Consider the following 22,689-nt stretch of genomic DNA (forward strand, 5'->3'; position numbering starts at 1 on the left):
CACACACATGTTCATCCTCACGCTGCAAGTAAACAACCTGGCATCTCGTATCTCTGCCTCCCTCACTGCAGACAATTCTGCTGCAGCATATTGAGAGCTCTAATCTACTGCAGTGCTCTTGCACAATAACAACATATGAGCTATTAGCATTTTAGCATCATCATGAAAACAAAACATCTCTCTCTCTCTCCCCCCCCCCCCACACACACACGTACAGATACTCACAGGCCTGTAGGACCAAACAGCCTGAAGAAGCAGACAGAATATAAGTATCTAAAGCCTGCGCTGCCAAGCGCTGCAGCAGACACTGTTTCTGTCCTCATCCTCACCGTAACTATCGCTTCCCTTCCCCTTACTCTCTCCCCTCGTCTGCAGCACGACTGTGCTGCAACTGCTAACAGCACTAGCGCACTGCTCTCCCATCCCACACAGGACTGCAGAGAGCTCTATACATGCTAGACTTCTACACACACACACAGCCAGCTCCCATCCTCTCAGTGGCAGAATGTAGGAGAGTTGTTTTTATCTCACGCTCTCACATCAATCCTCACACAGATAACACTGAACTGTACAGAGTCCCACTGTTTTCACACAATTACTTAGAGTACACTCACACACACATCTATCAATCATGTGTGGCTTACTTAAGTGATAGTCCTCGACTACAGTGATGAATGCTAGTGAGAGAGTGTGTATATGTGTGTGTGTGTGTGTGTGTGTGTGTGTGTGTGTCCAGCATTGTTTCTTTATATTGATTCAGAGTGATTTAAAACCCAGACCCTAACTGTCCTCCAGCCAGAATTGGCCCACCTTGAGGAGGGAATGCTTAACAGTGAATTGGAGCCAGCCCACACTGGCCCACCTTCATAGTCCCAGCCAACATGGGAGCCATGCCAGCAAAGATATTTCCCATCATGCCATCACAAAAGTCTTCATCTCACAAAGGTTAGACTAGCCATATATCAACATAAGCAGATATACCCAAGCTATTCTTTTAGCCAACAAATGACTTTTTGTCACTATAAAAAAACAAAGAGCGGCTAAAGCTTTTAGTTTTAAATCAGTAGGACAGTAGAGTGATGGGAGTTTTCTCATCATTTTCTACTTTCTCTATTATAATCACTGTATACGGATTAGTATGTGATCATATATTTGTTATTTCTTCCACACATCTAAACTGATTTCTAAAGTAAAAATTTGAATTTAGAATATTTAACATTAATGGTGCCATTCTTGATTCAGCTGGTGCATAAAGCTTATTCCACTTCAAAAACCCTATTATTCGTTATTTGGGTAACACATATAAGATGATTCACACAGATCATTGATGGAGTCGACCAGCATGACACACAGTAACTGCAAACTTCTGAACATTTATCTGTAAGTGGCTGGTGGAAGTCACCCCTTGCACTAGGGGTGTGTCAGTATATCGGTATTGACGATAACCGTGATATTTAAATATGAAATATTGATATCCGGTTAATAAAACATGTATGATAATATCATGTGAATAATCCAGCACCTCTTAAATCATTTAGTTTCTTTCTGTTCTCACGTTGTATCCCCTCCCCCCAACCACAAACACATCAGTTCATCTGTTTTATTTATTATTAAGTGCTACTGTTCTTGTTGTACGATATTGTGCAGTTATAGTTACACACTCTCTCTCCTCCACCTCCTTACACTCGTATTTTGAGTTTGATTCATTTGCCAGAAAAAGACACAAAACACACGATAAACAAAGTGAAATATGAGTTTGACTGATGGCATTCTTTTTTTTTTTTCACATTTTCTATAATTATTGTGATAATATCATTATCGTGACTTCTTTTGGCTGTGTAGTGAAAACCTGATATCGTGGTGTATTTTCCAGCCTTTTCAAAATGAAATACTGATCTGCTTACCTGGACATGCCAGAGTAGTCCGCCTCCTCCTCCTCACAGCGCTCATCCAGCTCCCTCAGGGCCTGCGTCACATCTTCCTCCCACACTGAGCCACAGGTGCTGTCAGGGTCCGGGTCTGGATCAGGCTTGGTCTCCGTTTGCATGGGCAGGGGCAGAGATAGAGGCAGGACTGTTTGGGGGTCCTCCTCACAGAGGGACCCCGGTGGAGTGTCTATGGCCGGCGGGGGAGGGGGGGCAGGATCCAGGTCGTCCTGAGGGTCCCGGGTGTCCTGGGGGTCGTGAGTATCCTGCGAGTCTGGGAGGTCGCCGAGCTCCGACGGGTCAGAGGGCAGAGGGGGGGCGCTGCAAAACCCCGTGTCCTCGCTCACGCTGCTGCTCAGCTCATCCGCCGCCGTCATGCTCACAGCATCCTGTAACACAGGCCAGAGGGGGGCGCTCAGGAGCAGCTCAGCAGATCACCCACCTAGAACACTGAACATGATAATAAACTGGTTTTCCCCAGACCGTGAGACAGACTGGTTGTCATGACAACAGCAGCTCTTTAAGCCAATTTGAGAACATTGACTTTAATTAAGACTACTACAGCCTACACTTAAGAGCACATATTAGTTTCAATTGCACAAGAGGGACTTTTTAGTCGGCGTTCTTTACGATGTTCACTTCCTTGGAGATTGCTCTTGATGTCACTCCGTAAGCTAACGTCTCTCATGAGAAATTAAAGAAAAAGAAAAAAGATCAATAAACAGGAGCCAATAGCAATCTATCACTGAGAAGACATTTAAAAAAACTTGACCTCAATGCTAATAAAACAGTAGCAACACAGTGACACAACCGGGAGTGAGAGCCAATGGTACAGCAGATGAATGAGACGCTCTGACGCACGTTACATCTGTATGAACTGATTTATGAGCCACACTCCATGAGTACACATAAATGATGGACTGTCGCAGTGACGTAACAGTAATCAACAGGGGGGACAACCTAACTGACACTCCAGTCTTATAAACCACAGCTGAATATATTTAAATTTGATAACATTAGCATCGAACCCGTTTCAGCATCTGCCTTAAACACAGGACACTAAATTCCTGATGTAAAGCACGTACACATGAAGGAGGAATAGAAAGAGTCCTAATTAAAAGCTGCTGTTTTTTTTCCACTCTTGTTTTTTTTTTAATTTACAAGTCTAATGCATTAAGACAGCTGAGTGTGGCAGGCGGCCAGTACATCACAGAGACAGCAGCTATATTACAGAAAGCTTTTAGAAGTGGTCGTGGCCATCCTGGAGGGAATGAGTAAGAGTATTGATGGTTTTATCTAGGGCTCATTACGCTAAGAGCTGGGGCTGTGATGGGGGAGATGTCCTTGGGATGATATTGAGACAGTTGGCTAAGCTTGAGTTCCTAGAAAGTTACATTTGGTTTGGTGTACGAAGCACTGAGGGGCAGGGACACCCACTTGAAAATACACACATACCAATTCACAGCTTGTGCGTGAGCTAAGACTGTCCTTTAAATTTAAATAAGAGCCTGCCTTTCCTAGACACTGTATGTGCAAATGCAAATAGGGACAATATAAGACACTCCCCATTGTTAGTATAAGTGATAAATGTCAGTTGCAGTAGATAGAAAAGATGTTCATCACCAGAAAGGTTTAGCATGCTAATATTGTAGCAATTCCAGTGGATGATGAAGAGCTTTATTCAACTAGCCCCACTGCTTTTCACTTAACTGTATTTATAATATTAACACACCACTTGAAATGGACTTATACTCACACATGCGTATGCCCGAAGATAAAGGAGCTGGTGTCCATTTCACAAGTTTTTAATGGAGGGATTTAGTTGGAATGGTCAGTTGCTGTGTTATTGGAGGTGTGCAGTAACAGCTGACCTGAGGTGAGCATTTGTTTCATCTCTCCCCAAATCACACAAGCAAGCCCCACCAACATGAGTGTTCAAAAAGGAGCAAGAGCTAGCCCTCAGCACCCACAACCAGAGCAAAGCAAAAAAAAAGCAAGCGGTTGTAGAAAGGACAGAGAAGCCGCAAAAAGCAACGCAGGTCTTTAACTTGACAACAGGTAGACAATTATAGACCGAGCACCTTTTCCCCCCCATCCAAAACTCCCTGAAGGTTGCCAGTCATCTGTCTAAATGACAAGACGGAGCCAACGAGTACAGCACAAGCAGATAAAAGTTGAACAGAAAGAAAGGAGAAAAAAAGACAAGCTAGAAAGCACCCGAGCACCACAGTTTATTGCTGCTCCCGATTGATCGCACCTCAGGCAGCTGGCTGCTGGTGCTGTCTGAGTGGGCCATCTCCAAAATGGGGCTATCCAGTCGAGGAAGGGAAGGTAGTGAGGGTAGTACAGTTGCCTCCTCTGTCAGGGCGCTACTGGACGATTCTTGAGACTGCTGCAAAGAGTCTACATGGTTGGACGCGGTGTCGTCCGTAGCAGAGTCACTGTTTAGCTGGAGGAGAAAAATAGAAGGGTTGGTTAGCTTCTCTGTTAAGATACAGTACAAAACAAATTATATTAGACGTCATCTAGTTTGATTTTATTAAAGTACACTAAGGGTGGTCACATGTTTATACCTGGCATTAACATGCCTCTCGGGTGACCCGATCACAACTGGACAGCCGAAAGACATCCCTGTTTACACCTGTCTCTATTAAGTGTCTCGAGCTGACCACTTATTTTCCAATTGTGTTGCCGTCTACGTCACTCCCAAGAGGAGGTCCCTGCATTTTTTTTTAGTGCGGACTTAAGCGCTAAGAGCTAATAACAATGTTTCAAGAACTAGTATACGTGTATGCGCTATTCCAACTGTTCAGATTACTCCAACCACATACATCTATGCTTCCCATTATTTCTTCAACCGTTTACCAAAACAACCTCCACGTCCTGCATTGATGATGTATTTTCTGTCGCATCAGAACACATTAAAACTACAAAAGATATGTAGTCAAATGTGTCCTAGGCCACTTTGGAAAGCGGTTTGACGGATTGGATCACAATTGGTCTCAGAGGTCGTTTATTTAGTACTGTCCAGTCGTGATCAGATCACTGAGATGCATGTTAATGCCAGGTGTGAACATGGCCTTGGTCAACATAGAGACGGCACAAAATGAACATTTCTAAAAAAGGTTAAAATTGAAAAAATATATTTTCATAATTCTTTTAAAATTGGTAAAGGTCATATAAAGCACTCTGCTGTCATGTCAAGTAGATCCTTTCAACTTTAATACAGTGGTTCATACTGTTGACACTGTGTATGACCTTTATGTGGGCTACACTTAACTATGATGATGTGCTGGGTTTGATAGGTTATTATTATGTAATGTGCTTTTATTAACTGTACTAGAGCTTAATGATTAGTTTAGAACTATCTGGCCACTTCTGTTCATCATATTCTGTTATGTAAATATAACACTGAATTTACTTTTACTTTACCAAGTCTTTACACTGTTTTACAGTTATGCTCTGTTGCTTACTAATCAATATGTCTGTATCAAACAGAGCATGTTTAGTCGTTTTAGTCTTCCATTCAATTGATTCAGCACTTTATTTAACTATGTATATAGAAATAGCTTCAGGCAAAACGGTAGGATCATGCTAACGTAATTAATATTAATTAATATCTTTCAGAATTTGGTGTAACTCGTATGTAAATACTGCATGCTCATTTTTCTAGTGTTACAGTATAATACTGGACAACTACAAACATTTTAAAGGACAAATATCCTCTACAGGCAAAAGCTCATTCTCTCACCGTGCACTACCAAGATCAAGAAGAGCAGAGGAAAAGAGAAAGAAATCCCCATTAGACTGAGGTAAAGCAGTTCTATCAGTGGCGTTATTACTGGCAGCTTTAGAGAAGACCTTGCTTGCAGTGCAAAACAAAGCAAAGAAGAGTTAGAGACAAGCAGCCGAACTGTTAAAAAAAAGTGCAAAAGGAGCATGCTGTTACCCTGTGTTTGTCATATTTTACACTTTAATTATCTTTAAAAGGAATTTTATTAAATTATAATATTTCCAATTTTTCTCTTCTACTCTTGTTAATAAGATTTACTCAGAGAGTGAATTGAACCAATCATTTATTTGAATTTTCCTACACTGTACTTACCTATTGGAAATAAAATTTAAAAAAAACTATTAAAAGAAGACAACAGCATTAATCTAGCAGTCAGAGAGAGCGGGACTGGGCTGAGGTTTTGAAGGGGGGGCATCTACCACCAGCCAAGAAGCAAGCATCTAGCTCCTGTCCACACTGGCAGCAGGTCCAGCTCAGTACGCACTCTCACACACACACACACCATGCCAGCGGGCTGTGTGAGGAGCATGGTGGGGTTGGGTGGGGGTTGGGGGTGGGAAGGGGGGACCCTGATTAGAGTGAGACTTACAAGGCCAGAGCGGGTGAGAATCTGGCTAGCGCTTAGTACCTCCTCCTCAGACGATTCGTCCGTGTCCTCGTGGTTGGTCAGGTTGAGGCTTGGCGTGCTGCCCGCGTACTGGCACTCCTGCAAAGACGGCGTGTCCCCTTTGTCCATGCTCTCCAGAGAGCGACGACGCACGCCCCAGTTGAAGTTGTCCATGCTCTCCCCCTGCAGGACAGCCAAGTAAACAACAGTGAGGCAGAGTTCACAAAACAAGGAAACAAAGCACAAGACAAACACTTAGTACATTTCACAACTTTTACCACAAAAAAAAAAGAAGAATGTATGATTGGGTGAGATGATTTCCCACCACTTTTTTGGGATGGTAAATGATGCAAAGATCTAAAACTAAAGGGTTCACAACCACAGTAACCATGATTTTATACCAAAGACAAATCAAACACGATGAGACACCAGGGAACGAGAGAGAAAAGTATCTTTACAAAGCTTACTGGCCACAGACTTACCTGCAACTCCTTGTGGCAAAAGAAGAGAAGGAACAAGTGTGTTAGTAGACTAAACAGACAAAACAGTCACAAAACAGACATTTGTCCACTACAGCAGTTAGGATGGACAAGAGACAACGAGTTGTACTAACAAGACACTAGTGTTGTCCATCTGGAGCAAAACAACAAAATACAGAATTATCAAGAGCAGTTGTACTGGCATCAGAGTCCTTACACTTCTTAACTTTATACAACTAGTTGTGCTGTTCACTCATTATAAGCTCCTCCCTCTTTCCTTCAATTTCTATATTATTATTATTATTATTAACATTTTCAAATTTTTTATACCGGCATTGAAGCCTTGTTGTGTTTGTGTGTACATTCTCACCTCAGCATCCTCCAGCTCCACATCTAAGAAATCAAAGTCCTTGAAGACACCAAACTGTTGCTCACTGCCCGTATCTTCTCCCTGCACATCCTCTTCTCTGACCACTTCCTCCACTGTAGGTATAAGACTGGTCTGCTGGTCCGCAGAGTCCAAATCCTCATTGGATGAGAAAACCACCTGCATGGAAAGGAAGGGAAGAGACTCTTTGTCAAACAGTAAGATACAAGTGTTGTATATCTATATGAATTCAAACAGAAATCAAATAGACAGAAATTAAAAAAACACCACCAAACAGATAAGACGGGAACGACAGCAGCATTCAGAACATATTCTTAACACAGAATTTACAGAGACCTTATCTGAGGCTTTAGAGTAGGAGAGGAGTCTTACAGATGGATTTTTGGGTATGCCAGACTCCGGACCACAATGAGACAGGACATTCATCAGCCTCTCTCTGGTTCTCCTCTGAAACGAGAATACAGAAACAAGATGAGAAAACTCAACAGCATGATAAATGTCTTTAAGAGAAATATTTCGGACTTTGCCCAGTGCACTTTAAAAGTGTGACACCTGGTTTATAGGAAACACTGAGATAAACAAGGAAGACTAAAAGAAAGACAATTATTAATCATTATGTTTTGTTTGCACACTTGACAAAATAATGTATAGTTTTGCTTGTGAAACACCCAGTTACCATGTACGATGTGTGAAACTTTAGGTTTACATTCCTGCTACAACTGTAACTGTGATGAAGTATATTAAGAAGGAGGTTTAATAAAATCAGTGGGTTTATATGTCTGGGTGTGTTATGTATTTGTTACGATTCTGGCTGTGCTGTTATTTTGGGTACAAATGAGATCCAAAAAACAGACAAAAGTGGATCAGAGTTGAATCTGGCGAAGCTTCACCATGAATGTGCTGCTGCCTCCCAGCATCTGGTTTAAATGAGTACACAGTGTTTAATGTTGTGTGTCTTTTACAGCACCTGAGAGAGTTGAGGCCTCTTCCAGCTCACTGGCACCAGACCGTTGGAATTGGAGCCAGATGACGTTGAGGAGGTACTCCTGGTTACAGCGATCACTTGCGGCTTTCCATTCCGGCCTGCTGCAGTGCGCTGGTCACCATATTTATGCCCTATGATTGGTGTCTGTAGAGTCAAAAGATGCCGGTTAGCAAGACAACACAACACAGATGAGAAAACCAATTTAAGCGTATTAAAGAGAGCAGAAACAAACTGAGAGCAGATACACAGGCAGACGCTGACCTCTGAGATGTCAAAGTGGAAGTCCAGAGTCTTTCCAGGCAGCTCCTTGGAAGAGTTATTGAAAATGCGTGTGAAGGCAATTTCAGGAGAGCCACACGATTCTGTGCTGTAGGAGCGCTGAACGTCGTCTGGGACAACGAGGCTGGCTGAGCGAGACACCACCAACTTCAGAATGTTCTGAGCCTCCTTCCAATGTGGGCTCTGTAAAAAAAAAAAAAAACAACACAGAAACATAAAGACTCCATTGTGAGATATCAAGCTGTGTTGGCGTTTCTTACAGAATTTATGCATGTGAATGGACATATTTTCCCCTCAAAGCCAAACCATCCCCTAACCACAGCAGCTATAGAATCTCTAGAGCCATATATATTTTGTAATGTTTTCTACAATGTAAGGCCTACGTTAATGCCAGAGAACCCTCAGAGGACACTAAACAAATACATCTTACGTTGTACACCAGTGCACATGCACAGCCATACTGTATACGCACAAACACAATGCCTCCCACAAAAGGCAACGCTGGTAGTAAGTCAGTACAGACTTGGCCTGAGGCAAACACGGTACAACAGCTGTCAGATGCATTTCTGGGTGAGAGGCATTTAGTGCCCTGGGTCAGGACTGGTAAAAGGCTTCTATAAAGAGCTGCAACTATATCAAAAAGGCCTGTAAAAAAATAAAGACCCTGTGAGATATGTTATTCTTTTCTTACTATCAATTGTGCCACTTTGTATAGACCAGATAATTCCAGCATACATTCCACTTACATTAGGCTGTATGTGAATATAAGCTGTAAGCCCAGTAAAACATACTGTACTAATAAGACATCCTCAAAGTACTAACATATAAACCCTACATTATCTATGTGGTATATGGGGTAAAGCTCTTGTCCACCACAGCAGAGATGCAGTATTTGATTCCTGGTTCCGGTACTTTAAGAAAATAATGCAATGTAACCAATTAATACCAAGCAATATACAGTATATTTACTTAATTAATTAACAGGTTTACTTTACTTACCTTACTTACTCACTGAGTAAATAAGTGATAGGAATAATGGATAACATTTTCCAAGTATGATCAGCCAGCTTTACACAAGAATTGCAGTGACAGCTCACCTGAACATATTTGCCAATGATCTTCATTATCTCCAGGTTGAACTGTTTGACAGGAGCTGCTGATAGGTCAATATGACTCAGCAGGCTGTAGATGATCTGCAACAAGGACTGCTGCATGCTGGGAAGGCCCTTCTCCAGCAACTGAGAAACAAAAGATTGACACGGTCACGGTCAATACTGATTCAATCTTATCATATATCACTAAGAACAAAAAAGTGAGATCTTCATTTCGCCTACCTCAGCCAAGTATGTGACAAGGTTCAAAGTTATCTCCGCGAAAGCATCATGGAGGTAGCGACAGACCACGTTGATCCAGTTGGTGCAGTCACGAGAGTAGCTGTGCGTGCTGTACAGGCTCATCATGTGGGCCAGGTTGGAGAGTGTGGCTGACTTCTCGTCTGTGCACACCTTCGTTATTTTATCAGCTGTCTCCTTACAGAAAGGAGTGGGGCTGTCAAAGTGCTGGATGAGATGTGGTAGAAGGCACAGGATATTCAAAGGAAAACCTGTGGAAGAAAAATCAACACACATTATTACCAGTCTAATCTTAGAAATCTAAAGCAATGATGTAATTTACGGTTGTTGACGCAGCTTATAACGGAAATTTAATAAATACAGTGAGGGGAATAAGGAAAGTTTGTGCAGCTGTGTGGACTGATGGGGTAATTATAGTTTCACATGTCAGATTACATTCTTCTGAACAACAAACAGACAAATAAGTTATCCTGCACTCTATTTTTCTTGATTAACATTGATGTGTCGTATTTTTTATTTAAAAAATCATGCTGCAGCAGCTTTGTGCAGGGTCAATCTACAATGGAAGTGTTCAGGTGCAGTATTGAGTGTAGTTCACCCACGTTTTAGTAGCGCTTTGAGCAATGCTCAATCAATGTTGCTGGATGTGTAAAATGTAAGAAAATAGCAGCCTTAAGAAGCCTAAAATTGCGCTTCAGGTTGTGGTTACATGTGTAAAGTGCAAGTGAACTATTAAATAAAATAAAATGATTTGTTGTGCCAGACAACAACAAAAAAACTAAGGGTAAAACACCTCCTGCGTGGAGCCCTAAACACTCACCTGCCACTTGAGATGGGTCTACCAGCGTATGTCTGGAGACACTGATGAGCTTGCTAAGCAGGTGGATGGTGAGCTCCTGAGTAGAAGCAGAGGTGAAACCCTTCAGGAAGAGCTGCAGCAGGCCAGGGTAGCTGTACCACTTCAGCTTGGCCTGGACCCTCTCCAGACGCTCTCTGCTGTCTGGGCGATCCAGAGGCAGCTGGCCCAGCAGCTTGTTGAGTAGCCGCAGGGCCAGCAGGTACTCAAACTCATAGTCCGACTCGAGCAACGAGGCGGCAATCCAGAACACAGTGGCCATCAGGTTTGAAGGGTCCACGGGGGGGATGGCTTCCCCTCCTGGACCCCCTCCACCACCTAGAGATGATAAACTCCGCGTGCGCGCTAGGTTTCCGTGGCTACCCCCGAGTCTGTCGGCTACGTCTAATGTGTTACTCCTACGTCTGTCTGCTTTTCGTTCGCCCATCAGGCTGGCTCGAAGGGAGTTGCTGCGAGCGTGGGCGTGATGGAAGAGGCCGCCGCTGTTCAGGTTCAGCTGGCCCGTGCTTTTCCTGTTGGTGGCAAACTTGAGCCCCAATATGTGATCACAGGTAGAAGATCTGCAAATAAAAAACGACAACTCGTGCTTATGTTGCAATGCGTTCATCAGTCTTTATGTGGGGTAAAAGTAAAATTGAGCCGAACATACTGAAACAAAGAAGTTGAAAGTATGAGAACTTACTGTGCTAAGGCCGTGAGGAGATCATAGTTTTTGACTGTGTCCGCTAGCGTGTCAATGCCAGACTCCAGTGTCAGAAGCAGCTCAATGACAAAGCCCTGAGGAGAAAAAAAAAAGAGTTCAACATGTCAAATAAAAGCTGATGACACTGGATACCAGCAAGTTATAAAATCTTACTCGTGATATATGTTATGTTCTTACTTGAGCCTCCTCTCCCGGATCTCCTACAGTCTCTACCAGTCGAGAGAGAATGTCAGACAGTGTGGCGGGAGTCAGAGGTTGTTTGAGCGCTCTGAAAATCTGGAAGGATCGACCAGCGTAGTGGCGAGAAGAGCAAGACAGAGCTGTTTCTAGTGCTACTTCACTCAGCAACGACTCCAGCTGGAAACCTGTAGGGATGAACACACACACATACACAGGTAAATATGATAAAGCCGTCCAAATCATACCTGTAACCTAAGTTTAAACCTAGCAACAAGCAGCTATTAACTACACAGACCTGTCTGGGAGTGTTTGAAGACGGTCACTACGTGTCTGACAAACACGCTCAGCTGGTCTGCGCTCTTTATGTTGGGGTTCTTGGGCGACACGTCCTCGTGGTTCCAGAGCGGACCCCGCTTTCTACATGGCCAGAGCAAACACACATCAGATGAGTGAAGTGTTCCAACTATAGAGTCACACCACAACTCCAAACATTTAATATAGCCAATATGACACTAAACCCAAAATCAAACCCATGCAATGTAAAAATACCCAGTTCTTTCAGACAGTGCTGGAGGCATGAAAGTAACATACAAAAGTGTAATTAATACCGATAAGCGTGTGAGATTATACATCAGGACAAGTTAGCAAGTTAGAGCAAAGTGTAGTATTAGTACAAGTAGTGACTGGGGTAAATGTAAATTACATTTTCTGGGAAATACTCACCTTGAGGTAATGAACTCAATGAGAGATTTGACCTTCTCGTCTTGCTCAGCGGTGACATCTACCTCACTGAGGAATGTGGGGGAGAGGTGAGACAGAGCCGTTCCTCCTGCGCCGAGACTTATGCTGGAGGACGTGGAGCTCGAGCTGAGGCCAGAGTCTGTCATAGGTGACGGCTGACAGTCTGGCAAAAAGTCCTGCATCCCTGTATGAATAAAAATAGACATACACACACTTTCTTTTGTTGCATTCCTTCCTCTCACAGAGACGGGAAAAGTAAATTATACAGCTGGCTGGAATCTTCAAGCTTATGGTTTTTTTTTGGTACACCAAAATTCCTTCACTTTAACTCTTTACTGTCCCTTTCTGACTTTAAAACATGGCAGAACTGACCTGTGAGGTTCAACTCTGGAGCTGCTGGCTTCACAGTCAGGACTCTGGGTTCGTTGTACTCTCTGTTGCGTAGAAGCACCATAGCGACAGACTGAACGCTGCTATTCGCTCCCTGGACAACGAGCAGGTGCAGCAGTAGACGTTTACAGTGCTCGTAGACCTCTGGGTGCTGGTGATCAAACCCTGGAGGAAGACACAGACGAAGAGGAGGGAATGAGATTAGCTAATGTGACTTTAGGAGGAGTCAATAGAGACATTCGCAACGGAACAATTAGTGAGTTACCTATAAAAATAGCATGGAGCAAGAGGTGCAGATAGGCGCTCCACTCCACTTTGACCCCATGGTCCACAATGAGGTCTGTCAGTAGGATGACTGCAATGTTACATCTGAAAAAGAGAAAATACAGATTGATTTACTAAATGAATATTCTAGTGCGCAGGAGATGGAGAGTAAAGCCGGTGTATGATGTACCTGTGGAGCGGCACACCAGGGGTATTGGTCTCTGGCAGGTAGTCCACCAGAGGAGACCAGCAGCCCCCTGTTGGAGGGAAGGGGAGAGGCTCTGGCCGGTTGTGATCCATCACTTTCAAACGCCAGTTAGCATAAAGTGGCATGGAGTCACCTGGAAGAAGTGAGAAGATTACCAGATATGTTAATGTAAATAATGAGGCATTGTGTGATGAGTGTGGAAGTGTTTAAGAGTCTGTTCTTACTCTTCTCTTCTTCATAGGAGCCTCCAGAGCTGCTGCTGTAGCGAGATTCCAGGCGGTGGTGCTGGCGGTTCAGGTTACTGTTCAGACCACTGTAGATATCCAGGTGGGTGTAACTGCAGAACACACAGGCTTGATTTAAAAAAGGACAGTACCAGCAGGGAGGTTCTTTTACCCACAGTCGACAACTTTAACACACTGCATCAGGAAGTATTTTCAATGAAATCTCACTTTATAGCCCTAAATGTCTCTAAAATGTTTCTAAAATGAACTTGAGACTTAATTTTTGTAATTTTAGACAAGAGAACTATGTGATGCCTAGTGCCTTCCTTTTACTTGCATGAAAGGTGAAATATGATACTATAAAGAATTACAGAGTGTCCATAACATATCTTCTATTATATCTGCTCATCACTACTGAAATAAGATGCTGTGATTGCACACATTTTGGCTCGTACTCAATTAAATTACTGAGCTTTGCACCAGTTACTGCTTGATCTCCACCAAAATTAGTTTATTCATGTGTTTCTGGTGTGAAATGTTACTTTTTCATCAATCAACAACCAATACTTTTGTTCTGTAATTGCTATATTTGAGCTCCTACCTGTCCTCCATGTTTGAGTCTTTGATCTTGCTGTCATGATGACCATCGTTTCCTGGCACCATGGTATTAGTGCTGGAGGTTGTTCCTGTGGGAGCAGACATGAAACATTAACTGCGTAGCACTAACAAGGTGTGATTTAACATTGGAAACATGACCTATGTTGTGAACTGGTATATTTAAAATGCTCATTAACCTGAGGTGACTGAAGGGATCTTGTAACTGGAGGTGATGCGGTAATAGGGGGGGTTGTCCATGTGAGTGACAGCTGAGCTAACGGGATCGGTCAGCTCGAGCTCACACATCAACTCCTCCAACAGCTGCATAGTCTTATCTCTGCCCAGGTAAACCACCACTCGTTTCACCTGAGGACAAACATAACACAGTCAGAAACATGAGAATTGAGTAGCGCATGCGGTACACGTGGACAAGACGGAGACATTGCTTGATATAAGTTAGCTGTTACTTACATAGGGCAAGAGGCTGGGTTCACTGTTGACTCCTGACATACTGATGAGGAAGTGCAGAATGATTTTGAGGTTCTTTGGCCAGCTGTCGGCTAATGTGGTCCATACATTCTCTATCTCTGACCAAGCAAACTCATCCCCGTACTGTAAAAACAAAATCAGTTCATGATTAGTCGTTAAACTCAACATTTCAAAAAACATCTTGTACATGTTAATGTGAATATAATCGAGTGCGCGTGGTACATCAGCTCTCTCACCTTAGCGGTCATGAACATGAGGTTGTTTAACACCATGGTTGTTGCTCGGGGGGAGCCCCAGCCCTCTCCATGGAGCCAGCGCCGGCTGTTGACCATCATCATCTCCCGATCGTGTGCTTCCTCGTCTTCCTCGACGCTGCCGCAATCCTCCGCTCGTCGCACGGTGGGTTTCAAGTCAACCAGCTCCACATTGTTCATCCAAGGAAGGAGGTAGTGCAGCATCACTTGACGACCACCAGGATGTGCTGTCTGGATACGCTGGCTGACCTCTGCAGTCGGGACAGTAAGGAGGTAGTTGGCAGCTGCAGCTGATTTAACATGTAAATACTACTCCGCCAATCTTTTACCCTATTTCCATCTTCTTATCACAACAGTATCATAATATCCACAATACTTGCCATTGTTTTCTGTGTTGCTATAGTAAGGTTAAATGGAGAAATGTTTCCCTGCTTCATCCACTTATGGATTGTAACATTTATGGATTGTGAAAAAAGTTAAAGTGGCACTTAAGTCGTGATTTTTTTGTATGTTTCTGTTGTAGCATCAGCAATATTATTCAAGCATATTGTCATTTTTTGTTAGTCCTTAAAACAAAAATTTTACTTTGAGGCCTTGGTGAAAATGCACATGATCATGGCATAATGTGGCTGTGAAAAATCTCAGTGGTACACACACACACACACACACACACACACACACACACACACACACACACACACACACACACACACACACACACACACACACACACACACACACACACACACACACACACACACACACACACACACACACACACACACACACACACACACACTTCCAGCTAATGTGATGATTCCACACATTACAGCACCCTGCTCACCAAACAGCAGCTGTAACAAATATTACATGTAGCAAACCTGAGAAGATGGGTAGAGTGAGCTCTGGGTAAGTCCTTGCGAGCTCCTCAGACAGCTGGTAGTAAGACACAGAGTAGAGGTGCGGCAGCGGTGAGGGGGGCGTCAAGATACCATCTGTTCGCTGGATCTCCAATTTATGGGCGTAACGGAAGAGCTTGGGTTCCAGGATCTATTTGTTTTAATACAGACAATTACAATATATTTCATTAAGAACACAAATGTATATAGCAGTGTTGATGAAGTGTAGTGTAGATGTGTAAGAACACAACATTTTTCATAAATCAGACATTCTGACCTGTAACAGCTGCATGGCCACCTCATAGATATCCCTGGAAGAATCAGCTGCCTTGAACAGAATCAGGTTCAGCAGCACCACAGTGTCAAATTGGTAATCCCTGAGAGAGAGAGAAAAACAAAACACACACAATGTTTGAGTTGCAATTAGTTAAATAAAGCCATAAAAATGTGTTCCAAATTGAAGCAGGGAATGTGTAGTACCTGTTGTGAAAGACATTGGCAATGGCCCTGAAGCAGCCGGCAGCCACACGACGTGAGCCGGTGTAGCAGCGGTCCACGGCCCAAAACATGAGGTTGCTCTGGTCCGGATTCAGCTCCAACAGCAGCATCACGGCCTCACAACCCAGCTGGTGAACCTGAAGGAGAAAACGCAGCAATTGTTACAACCACGGGTTCACTTATTCTAAAAGTTCATCTAATAATTTTTTACCACATTCACTGTATGGCTGAAACACTAATATACAGTTACAAATGAATTCAACATCTTGTCACTTTTAAAACAATTCAAAGTCACCAATATTCCAATTATAACTCCACATTATTTACATGTTACAGATATTTTATTGTGTATAGGACTTTATCTGAATGAAACTTTTAGCTATTGACCTCTTGCAGTACTTCTGAACACCACTGTGTAGTGCTAGTGCCATGATATATGAACCTGTGGTGCATAACTTCTATCCATTACTGTCAGCGCAGTCACTGGCCAGACTATAAAAAGCTAATTTTAGCCATAAATGAAATAGGTCCTACCAGTAATACCACTCATACCTTCTTGTCCTGAGAATCCAGGATGTTGTCCAGCCATTTGTAGAGGTAGCCATCAGAGGAGAGGCCAACATTGTCAGCTACAGGTCCACAACACAACACTGCAGACATGGCCTGGAAGATTGAAATAAGATGTTTGAACATATGCATACAATATAATCTATACATCCTGATATAAGTATAGACTAGATGTTGTGTGCATAAAACAGAATTCATAAGCGTTTGTGTGTACCTTTAGTGCACAGTACTGATGACGGTTGATCTGCATATTTCTGTCACTGTAGCGGTCCAGGGGAGTGAACATGATGCTGAAGGGCCCGGCCCAGTGACTGAACAGCATGAACAGACTGTGTCTCAGTGACTGCTGGGGGAAGATGGTCCTCCTCTGGTGTACTGAACAAGTATTGACATTGATGACACGTTAACTTTTCATTGCTCTAACATTAGACACAAATTCAGTGAAAATAAGAGCATATTTTCAGTGCGTAACATGAGTGAGCAAGTGAGCATGAGAGATACCTGGGACATTCTGAATGATATTGGCCACAAGTGCACTGAAGTGACAGCGAATGTCCTTTAATGTGTCAGAGTCCTTGTCATTTTCAGCCTCAAGCAGCTGCCTGGTCAGATCAACATACTCAAGCAGCGCACTGTTCAGGGAGTGGCTCTCTCCATCCAATCCTCCACTGGCTCTGTAAAAAAAGAAAAATAAAACAACAAAGAAAAGATTACTATGTTTTACTATAAACCAGATAGACAAGAGTGCAAATCCATTTCTTATCATCATATGGGCCAAATTTGTTGAGGATACATACATCTGACTGATGACACCAGCATCAGCCAGCAGCTCAAATATCCGGACCAGCTGGACCCTGAGGATGTCACGACGCCTGCGTCGCTTCATGTTCTGCAGAGCAAAGACAGCACCATTGTAGTAAATTGTCTTTTGCTTAACATTAAACTGTGACAGAAAGGATTTCCAGTTAGAAATTATTAATCACTTACTTCGGGTCTTCTTTCTAAAGCTTCTTTTATGATGGGATTTAGCTCCTCTATCAACTCTCTGAATGACAAGAAAGTTACATGTAAACAAATGACTAAAGATTAACACAACATTTCTCAAGCATGTCAAGGTGTATGAATGTACAGTATATTAATTATACCACGGATTATGTTGACAGTTGTTTACCTGAAGGCTACGGGGTTGGTCCTGCCAAGCCCCAACACAAGAGACTCTGTGATGTCCATGCTCTCAGAGCGCATCATTGGAACAATGTGTTTGAACAGGGAGGAGGGGGAAGGAGTGCCAACAATCTATTAACACACAGAAAAAGAGGAATGTCATGGATGAAATGTTAAAATGAATAAATTGACATTGTCATTAAACTATTCATTGTTAGCTGATGCTATATTAAACGGGTACAAAACTGTTATGACTTCGCGGTCACTCATAATATGTAGTCATGCTTGAACTGTGTATGGATAGCATTTTTAAATTTGTGCACACCTTCCAATACCTGTAAATTAGCAATATATTTTGGTCTATTGTCCTTATAGATGTGTGTTTGTAGAGTGAGGGGCTCCTGACCTTTGAATCGTAACTGTAGCCGCTGTCCGGCGTGGACGCCAGCGTCTCAGGCGGGGAGCAGCGGACGGAGCCAGAGGTGGAGGATGAGGAGCACATGGAGGGGGAGGACGAGGCGGAACTGCAGCAGAGAATCAGGTAGTTTCTCCAAAGGCCGATGTAGGAATCACTGCTGTTCAGACTGTTCAGTTTCTTGGCATTGATGGGGCTACTGCAGGTGGATAAACAGGAAAGATCATCAGAGATTAATGACATGACCTAAAAAAAGGGCAGAACAACATTCAACAGGCCCCAAGAAAAATAGCAGTTATTATATAGCTGGCACAGACACTGCAGTTATACCCAAAGATTTCTTTGCTAGCTTGATTTCTAGGGCAGCCCTTTGTTTAACAAGCACAGCAAGCCCCCCGATCCTCTCTAGATCTCTAGAGCTGCATTCACTGCTTGTTTCACTGCTGCCAGGGCATTCACATGGGGGTGCAAGGTTTCATCATTTTTTTTGGCATTTATTTATTGTGTGGCAGCCCAATTATGCTAGTATTATTTGGTGCAAAGTCTTCACCAAATAATAATAACACATAGCACCGTTGCAGAGAGACCGTCTATATAGAAAAACAAGCAATTACGTAGATGGAAAAACACACGGAACACAAAGACATGGAGGCTAGAGGAAACATACTTGATGTCAACTTGTGGAGACAGCAGCTGCAGGCGGGTGTAGGCAAACATCCAGGCATAGTTGAGTGCAGTGGGGCAATGTTTTGGCAGGTGTTCCTGCCGCAGGTAGCTGGAGAAGCTGATGACCCAGGGGTCCTGGCCCTGAGTAACGTGGGCAAACACCCAGATGTGGGAGGGGCTCACTACATCAAACTGGTGGCTGATGGGAGATGAGCTCCACTCTGCTAGCGTCTGAAGATCAATCCCACTGGGACAGTACAGCAGGTTGGTCTACAGAGAGGAACGAAAGGAGATGGGCTGAGTCTTTGAGTATTCGTGCATATTTTATGACTGTGTAAATAAGCCTAGGCATTTTTACCTGGTCAGCTCCTGTGAGATGAATGAAGCTCTCCAACACTGATGCACTTAATCTGTCCATTACATCGATGGCCAGTTCCTCATCCCCCTAAAAGATTGGGGGAGAAAAAACAAATGTCAGAAAACAGAGTGCTTGTCATAAGATAAAACATTCTGTGCATTTTGTTGTGACCTCATCAATCACAACAAAATGCACTGTGGTTTCAGTCCAGTGAAATTACCTTTCCAATGCCCAGTGCAGTGTGCAGAGCACGGACCTCCTTGAGGACATTAACAGCCAACCTACGTGTGGCAGGGCGGCAGCTACAAAGCACCACCATTGCTAAACCCTCCACCACATGTAGTACGCCTAACGGAGGAGTACGATCCAGGGACAGAGAATGACCGCTGCTTGAACCCTGTTAAAGAGAACATGTATTATCATTTAAGGGTGTGACAAAAAATTACTAGCAACAAATTGAATCCTGCTGAAACCTCCTTGACCAACCTGTGCGTCATGGCTTTTATTGCTGCTCTGCACTGCCTGCCTCCATTGGCTGATGAGCTGCAGTAGCATCTTGACAGCGTTGTCCAACAGTGTGGGGTGGACGTCAGTCACCTCTCTGACGATGAAGTAGACAAAGCCTGAGATTACATCCTCGCGCCACTCTGGGAAGTCCACCATCAGGGCCTGAAGAGTAGTAAAGGCTAGGCCACGTAGCTCCTCATCCATGTGGATGGTCAGTCTGGAGGAGGAAAAGGAGGTAATGGGAAGCAAAATATTAAAAGATAGAAGACCACCACATCTACAGTAGATTGAAGTTAAGTTAAAGAAGGTGAAATACTTGGCTAGAAGCTCTATTAGGTCTTGTCTGCTCATGCCGTCTGGTATCAGTCTTGGGATGGCGGCCACACATGTGCGGAACAGATCAATCTTTGGCTTCCTCTCTCCCCTGTAGCACAAACAGCTTATGAGAACCTGCTACAGGTTGGAAACACACAGACAGTAACACAGGAGTAACTGTTTGGATCCAGGTTGTGGTTACATACGTGATCATGTCCTCCGGCTCCTTGTTGGACATTTGCACGTTGGTCATGCTCATGGAGCGCCCCACCTCCTTGTCCAAGTGTCGCAGGATGTTATCTAAGGCCTTTCTTACTTGTGGGTAGTACAGTGACATGCCTGAAAAACACCCAGCAATGTTATCACACTTGCATTGCCGAAAATACACCTTGTTGACAGAACTTCCAAAAGTGAAGTTTCAGCAATCAAAACCTACCTATGACCTTGGCTTCTTCATCAGTGAGGGTGGTGTTAAGGAAGATCTTTTTGACCCGCAGGGTGTTGCCAGATGGCATGATGATCCCTGTCGTAGGCATAGGAGGCTCCCCATCTTTCTGCTGTAGGCTGTCAGCGATCACCAAGAAGGCTCGCAAACCGATATTCATCCTCTGGCGGGGCAGGAATAGGGAGAGGGTGAGTGGTATGAAATGGAAGAAAGAGAATATGCTAACACTGACAATAACTGTATTTTTTGTAGTTTTATAAATATTTTACCTCTGGATTGATGGTAAAGGTTTTGTGAGACTTGCCCACACACAGGAGGTCATAGATAATCTCCTTCATAGCAAAGTCCAGTCTTTCCTGTAACAACCAAACAAACCAGCAATCACTATCACACAGCTACTACATACACTGCATTCAGTTTTAGCTCAGCTGTGGAGTCCAGGTATGTCAGTTCATGCTTCGGGGCCTACCTGAGCTATGAACTGGATGATCTTGACAAAGATGTTGAGGGGCGTGTCCCTGGGCACCACACTGCGGGAGCCTTTGGGGAAAAGTGCTGAAACAATGCTGAGTAGTCGACTAGGAGGAGGAAAACAAAGGGGGGAAACTTGATAAGCATATTTAGTGCTGAACAACAGAGGAGCTGATTTATAGGACTTCTACCTGATAGGTATTGATTGCCAATGATTTGATTGTGCGTGCGTGTGTGTGTGAGAACTTGCACTGGAACTGACCTCTGTGTGACAGTGTTACTCTCACACTTGATCCTGATAATGTAGACCCATAGCAGTCTGTAGAGAGACTCCAGCGCTACACGGGACATTTTGGGGTCTTTGTTCTGTGGAAGTAAAAACAGTATTATGAGTTACATTTCATCACCCAACCGTGAAATTAAAAGACATCAGGCCGTTGTGGTCTGAAGTAATTCAGATCAACCATCACATTCAAACTGGATGACTGTACGCAGAAACTAATAATACCATCATTTTCTCAGTCTCTAAGCATGATTTCTAATGAATTACTAATTGGTGTAGTCATCAGTAAAACTAATAAAACTACTTTATGGGCTGTAGGAAGAAATGCAGATTATGGAGGCCATCATTCCCAACCAGAGGGACTCGTCTTTAGGAAAATAAACAATCCATTAAAATAAAATGAAACCATTTAAATGCTCAATTGAACAGCACAGATCCAGTCAGTATTTCAGGAATTATTAGGACCAACCATATTACCTCTTGTAATCAGTATCCGTATTGTTGGGGAATTAACAGTGCCATACTGTGATGTGGTCATTGCGCAGGTGGATTTCCATATGACAGCTTTACCTTGATGGCATAATGGAGGTTTGTGGATTACCCAACATTTAGTGCCTTTTGGCCTATAGTTTACTGTGCCTGCACCTCCCTTTACCATTCCTTTATTTGAATATTTAAGTTAGTTGTTGTTAGTGGAGTTTGGAACATTAATGGTAAAGACACAGTTTGAGAACAGAGACCATCCGAGTGTGGCCCTGCTCCCAGCTTAGCACAGAGAACCCTTATTGGGAAGGTGCTGTGGAAATATTTGCAAGTATGGTACGCCATGACTTGGCTTTAACATATGAAATACTGCAAAAGGAGGTGGTAGCAGATACGTCTGAGACAGACCTCTAAAAACAACAGTCCAGAAGTCATTTTTCAAATTCATTAATGATACATGTCTTATCTTTCTGTCGGTAACTCAACACATCAGTCACACAGAGCAATAAATCCCTGAGCACTAATAAATGTAGTCTTAAATGTCAAGTAGGGCTGATTGAAGTCAGCCTTTTTATGTAAATTGCTTTTGTGTAGAAGCAAGAAAATTATTAATGGAGTTTCTATTTCAAGAACCTGACATGGTCCAAACATATTAAGTAATGCGAAATGTTAAAAGTGCAAATGTTGAAGCTTCTGTGTTTTACCCTTCTCAGCTTTTGTTTCTACTTATCCGACTCTACAATTGTGAAAAACAGGTCAATGATTAAAAAGAACTATATTTATGTTAATTCATACGTGCATTATTTGTCATCACTTACAAGTCTTATTTTTGTCAGCACCAAGCCGGACATCAGGTACTGGACACTGGTGCAGTCACTGTGTTTTCAAGCACTCATTTAACCTA

At 43.2% G+C, this 22,689-nt stretch overlaps 1 protein-coding gene across 13 annotated transcripts in view; it reads right to left on the reverse strand.

Moving 5' to 3' along the window:
* The window catches only part of fryl (furry homolog, like), a 66,910-nt gene that overhangs the window by 6,824 nt on the left and 37,397 nt on the right, over window positions 1-22,689 (reverse strand). For 8 of the 13 annotated variants that reach the window (XM_062423905.1, XM_062423906.1, XM_062423907.1 and 5 more), the window contains 42 exons: window positions 21,282-21,385; window positions 21,018-21,126; window positions 20,818-20,904; window positions 20,540-20,711; window positions 20,310-20,442; window positions 20,105-20,212; window positions 19,768-20,005; window positions 19,502-19,678; window positions 19,282-19,368; window positions 18,925-19,193; window positions 18,249-18,456; window positions 17,850-17,974; window positions 17,666-17,723; window positions 17,476-17,567; window positions 17,180-17,352; window positions 16,893-17,053; window positions 16,664-16,774; window positions 16,094-16,248; window positions 15,891-15,990; window positions 15,596-15,764; window positions 14,697-14,965; window positions 14,443-14,583; window positions 14,169-14,337; window positions 13,976-14,060; window positions 13,375-13,487; window positions 13,133-13,283; window positions 12,944-13,047; window positions 12,661-12,843; window positions 12,271-12,472; window positions 11,843-11,964; window positions 11,545-11,732; window positions 11,347-11,441; window positions 10,629-11,224; window positions 9,791-10,059; window positions 9,554-9,694; window positions 8,439-8,639; window positions 8,160-8,321; window positions 7,529-7,639; window positions 7,175-7,351; window positions 6,308-6,508; window positions 4,183-4,374; window positions 1,905-2,314 (listed from right to left, as the gene is read on the reverse strand). In XM_062423905.1, the coding sequence (XP_062279889.1) occupies window positions 1,905-2,314; window positions 4,183-4,374; window positions 6,308-6,508; window positions 7,175-7,351; window positions 7,529-7,639; window positions 8,160-8,321; window positions 8,439-8,639; window positions 9,554-9,694; window positions 9,791-10,059; window positions 10,629-11,224; window positions 11,347-11,441; window positions 11,545-11,732; window positions 11,843-11,964; window positions 12,271-12,472; window positions 12,661-12,843; window positions 12,944-13,047; window positions 13,133-13,283; window positions 13,375-13,487; window positions 13,976-14,060; window positions 14,169-14,337; window positions 14,443-14,583; window positions 14,697-14,965; window positions 15,596-15,764; window positions 15,891-15,990; window positions 16,094-16,248; window positions 16,664-16,774; window positions 16,893-17,053; window positions 17,180-17,352; window positions 17,476-17,567; window positions 17,666-17,723; window positions 17,850-17,974; window positions 18,249-18,456; window positions 18,925-19,193; window positions 19,282-19,368; window positions 19,502-19,678; window positions 19,768-20,005; window positions 20,105-20,212; window positions 20,310-20,442; window positions 20,540-20,711; window positions 20,818-20,904; window positions 21,018-21,126; window positions 21,282-21,385 (7,118 nt within the window). The remainder of the gene's footprint in view (window positions 1-1,904; window positions 2,315-4,182; window positions 4,375-6,307; window positions 6,509-7,174; window positions 7,352-7,528; window positions 7,640-8,159; window positions 8,322-8,438; window positions 8,640-9,553; window positions 9,695-9,790; window positions 10,060-10,628; window positions 11,225-11,346; window positions 11,442-11,544; window positions 11,733-11,842; window positions 11,965-12,270; window positions 12,473-12,660; window positions 12,844-12,943; window positions 13,048-13,132; window positions 13,284-13,374; window positions 13,488-13,975; window positions 14,061-14,168; window positions 14,338-14,442; window positions 14,584-14,696; window positions 14,966-15,595; window positions 15,765-15,890; window positions 15,991-16,093; window positions 16,249-16,663; window positions 16,775-16,892; window positions 17,054-17,179; window positions 17,353-17,475; window positions 17,568-17,665; window positions 17,724-17,849; window positions 17,975-18,248; window positions 18,457-18,924; window positions 19,194-19,281; window positions 19,369-19,501; window positions 19,679-19,767; window positions 20,006-20,104; window positions 20,213-20,309; window positions 20,443-20,539; window positions 20,712-20,817; window positions 20,905-21,017; window positions 21,127-21,281; window positions 21,386-22,689) is intronic. The other 5 variants (XM_062423902.1, XM_062423901.1, XM_062423898.1 and 2 more) reach the window with 2 other exon arrangements.

Source organism: Scomber scombrus, chromosome 8 (genome assembly GCF_963691925.1).
Source record: "Scomber scombrus chromosome 8, fScoSco1.1, whole genome shotgun sequence".
Classification (NCBI taxonomy): Eukaryota; Metazoa; Chordata; class Actinopteri; order Scombriformes; family Scombridae; genus Scomber; species Scomber scombrus.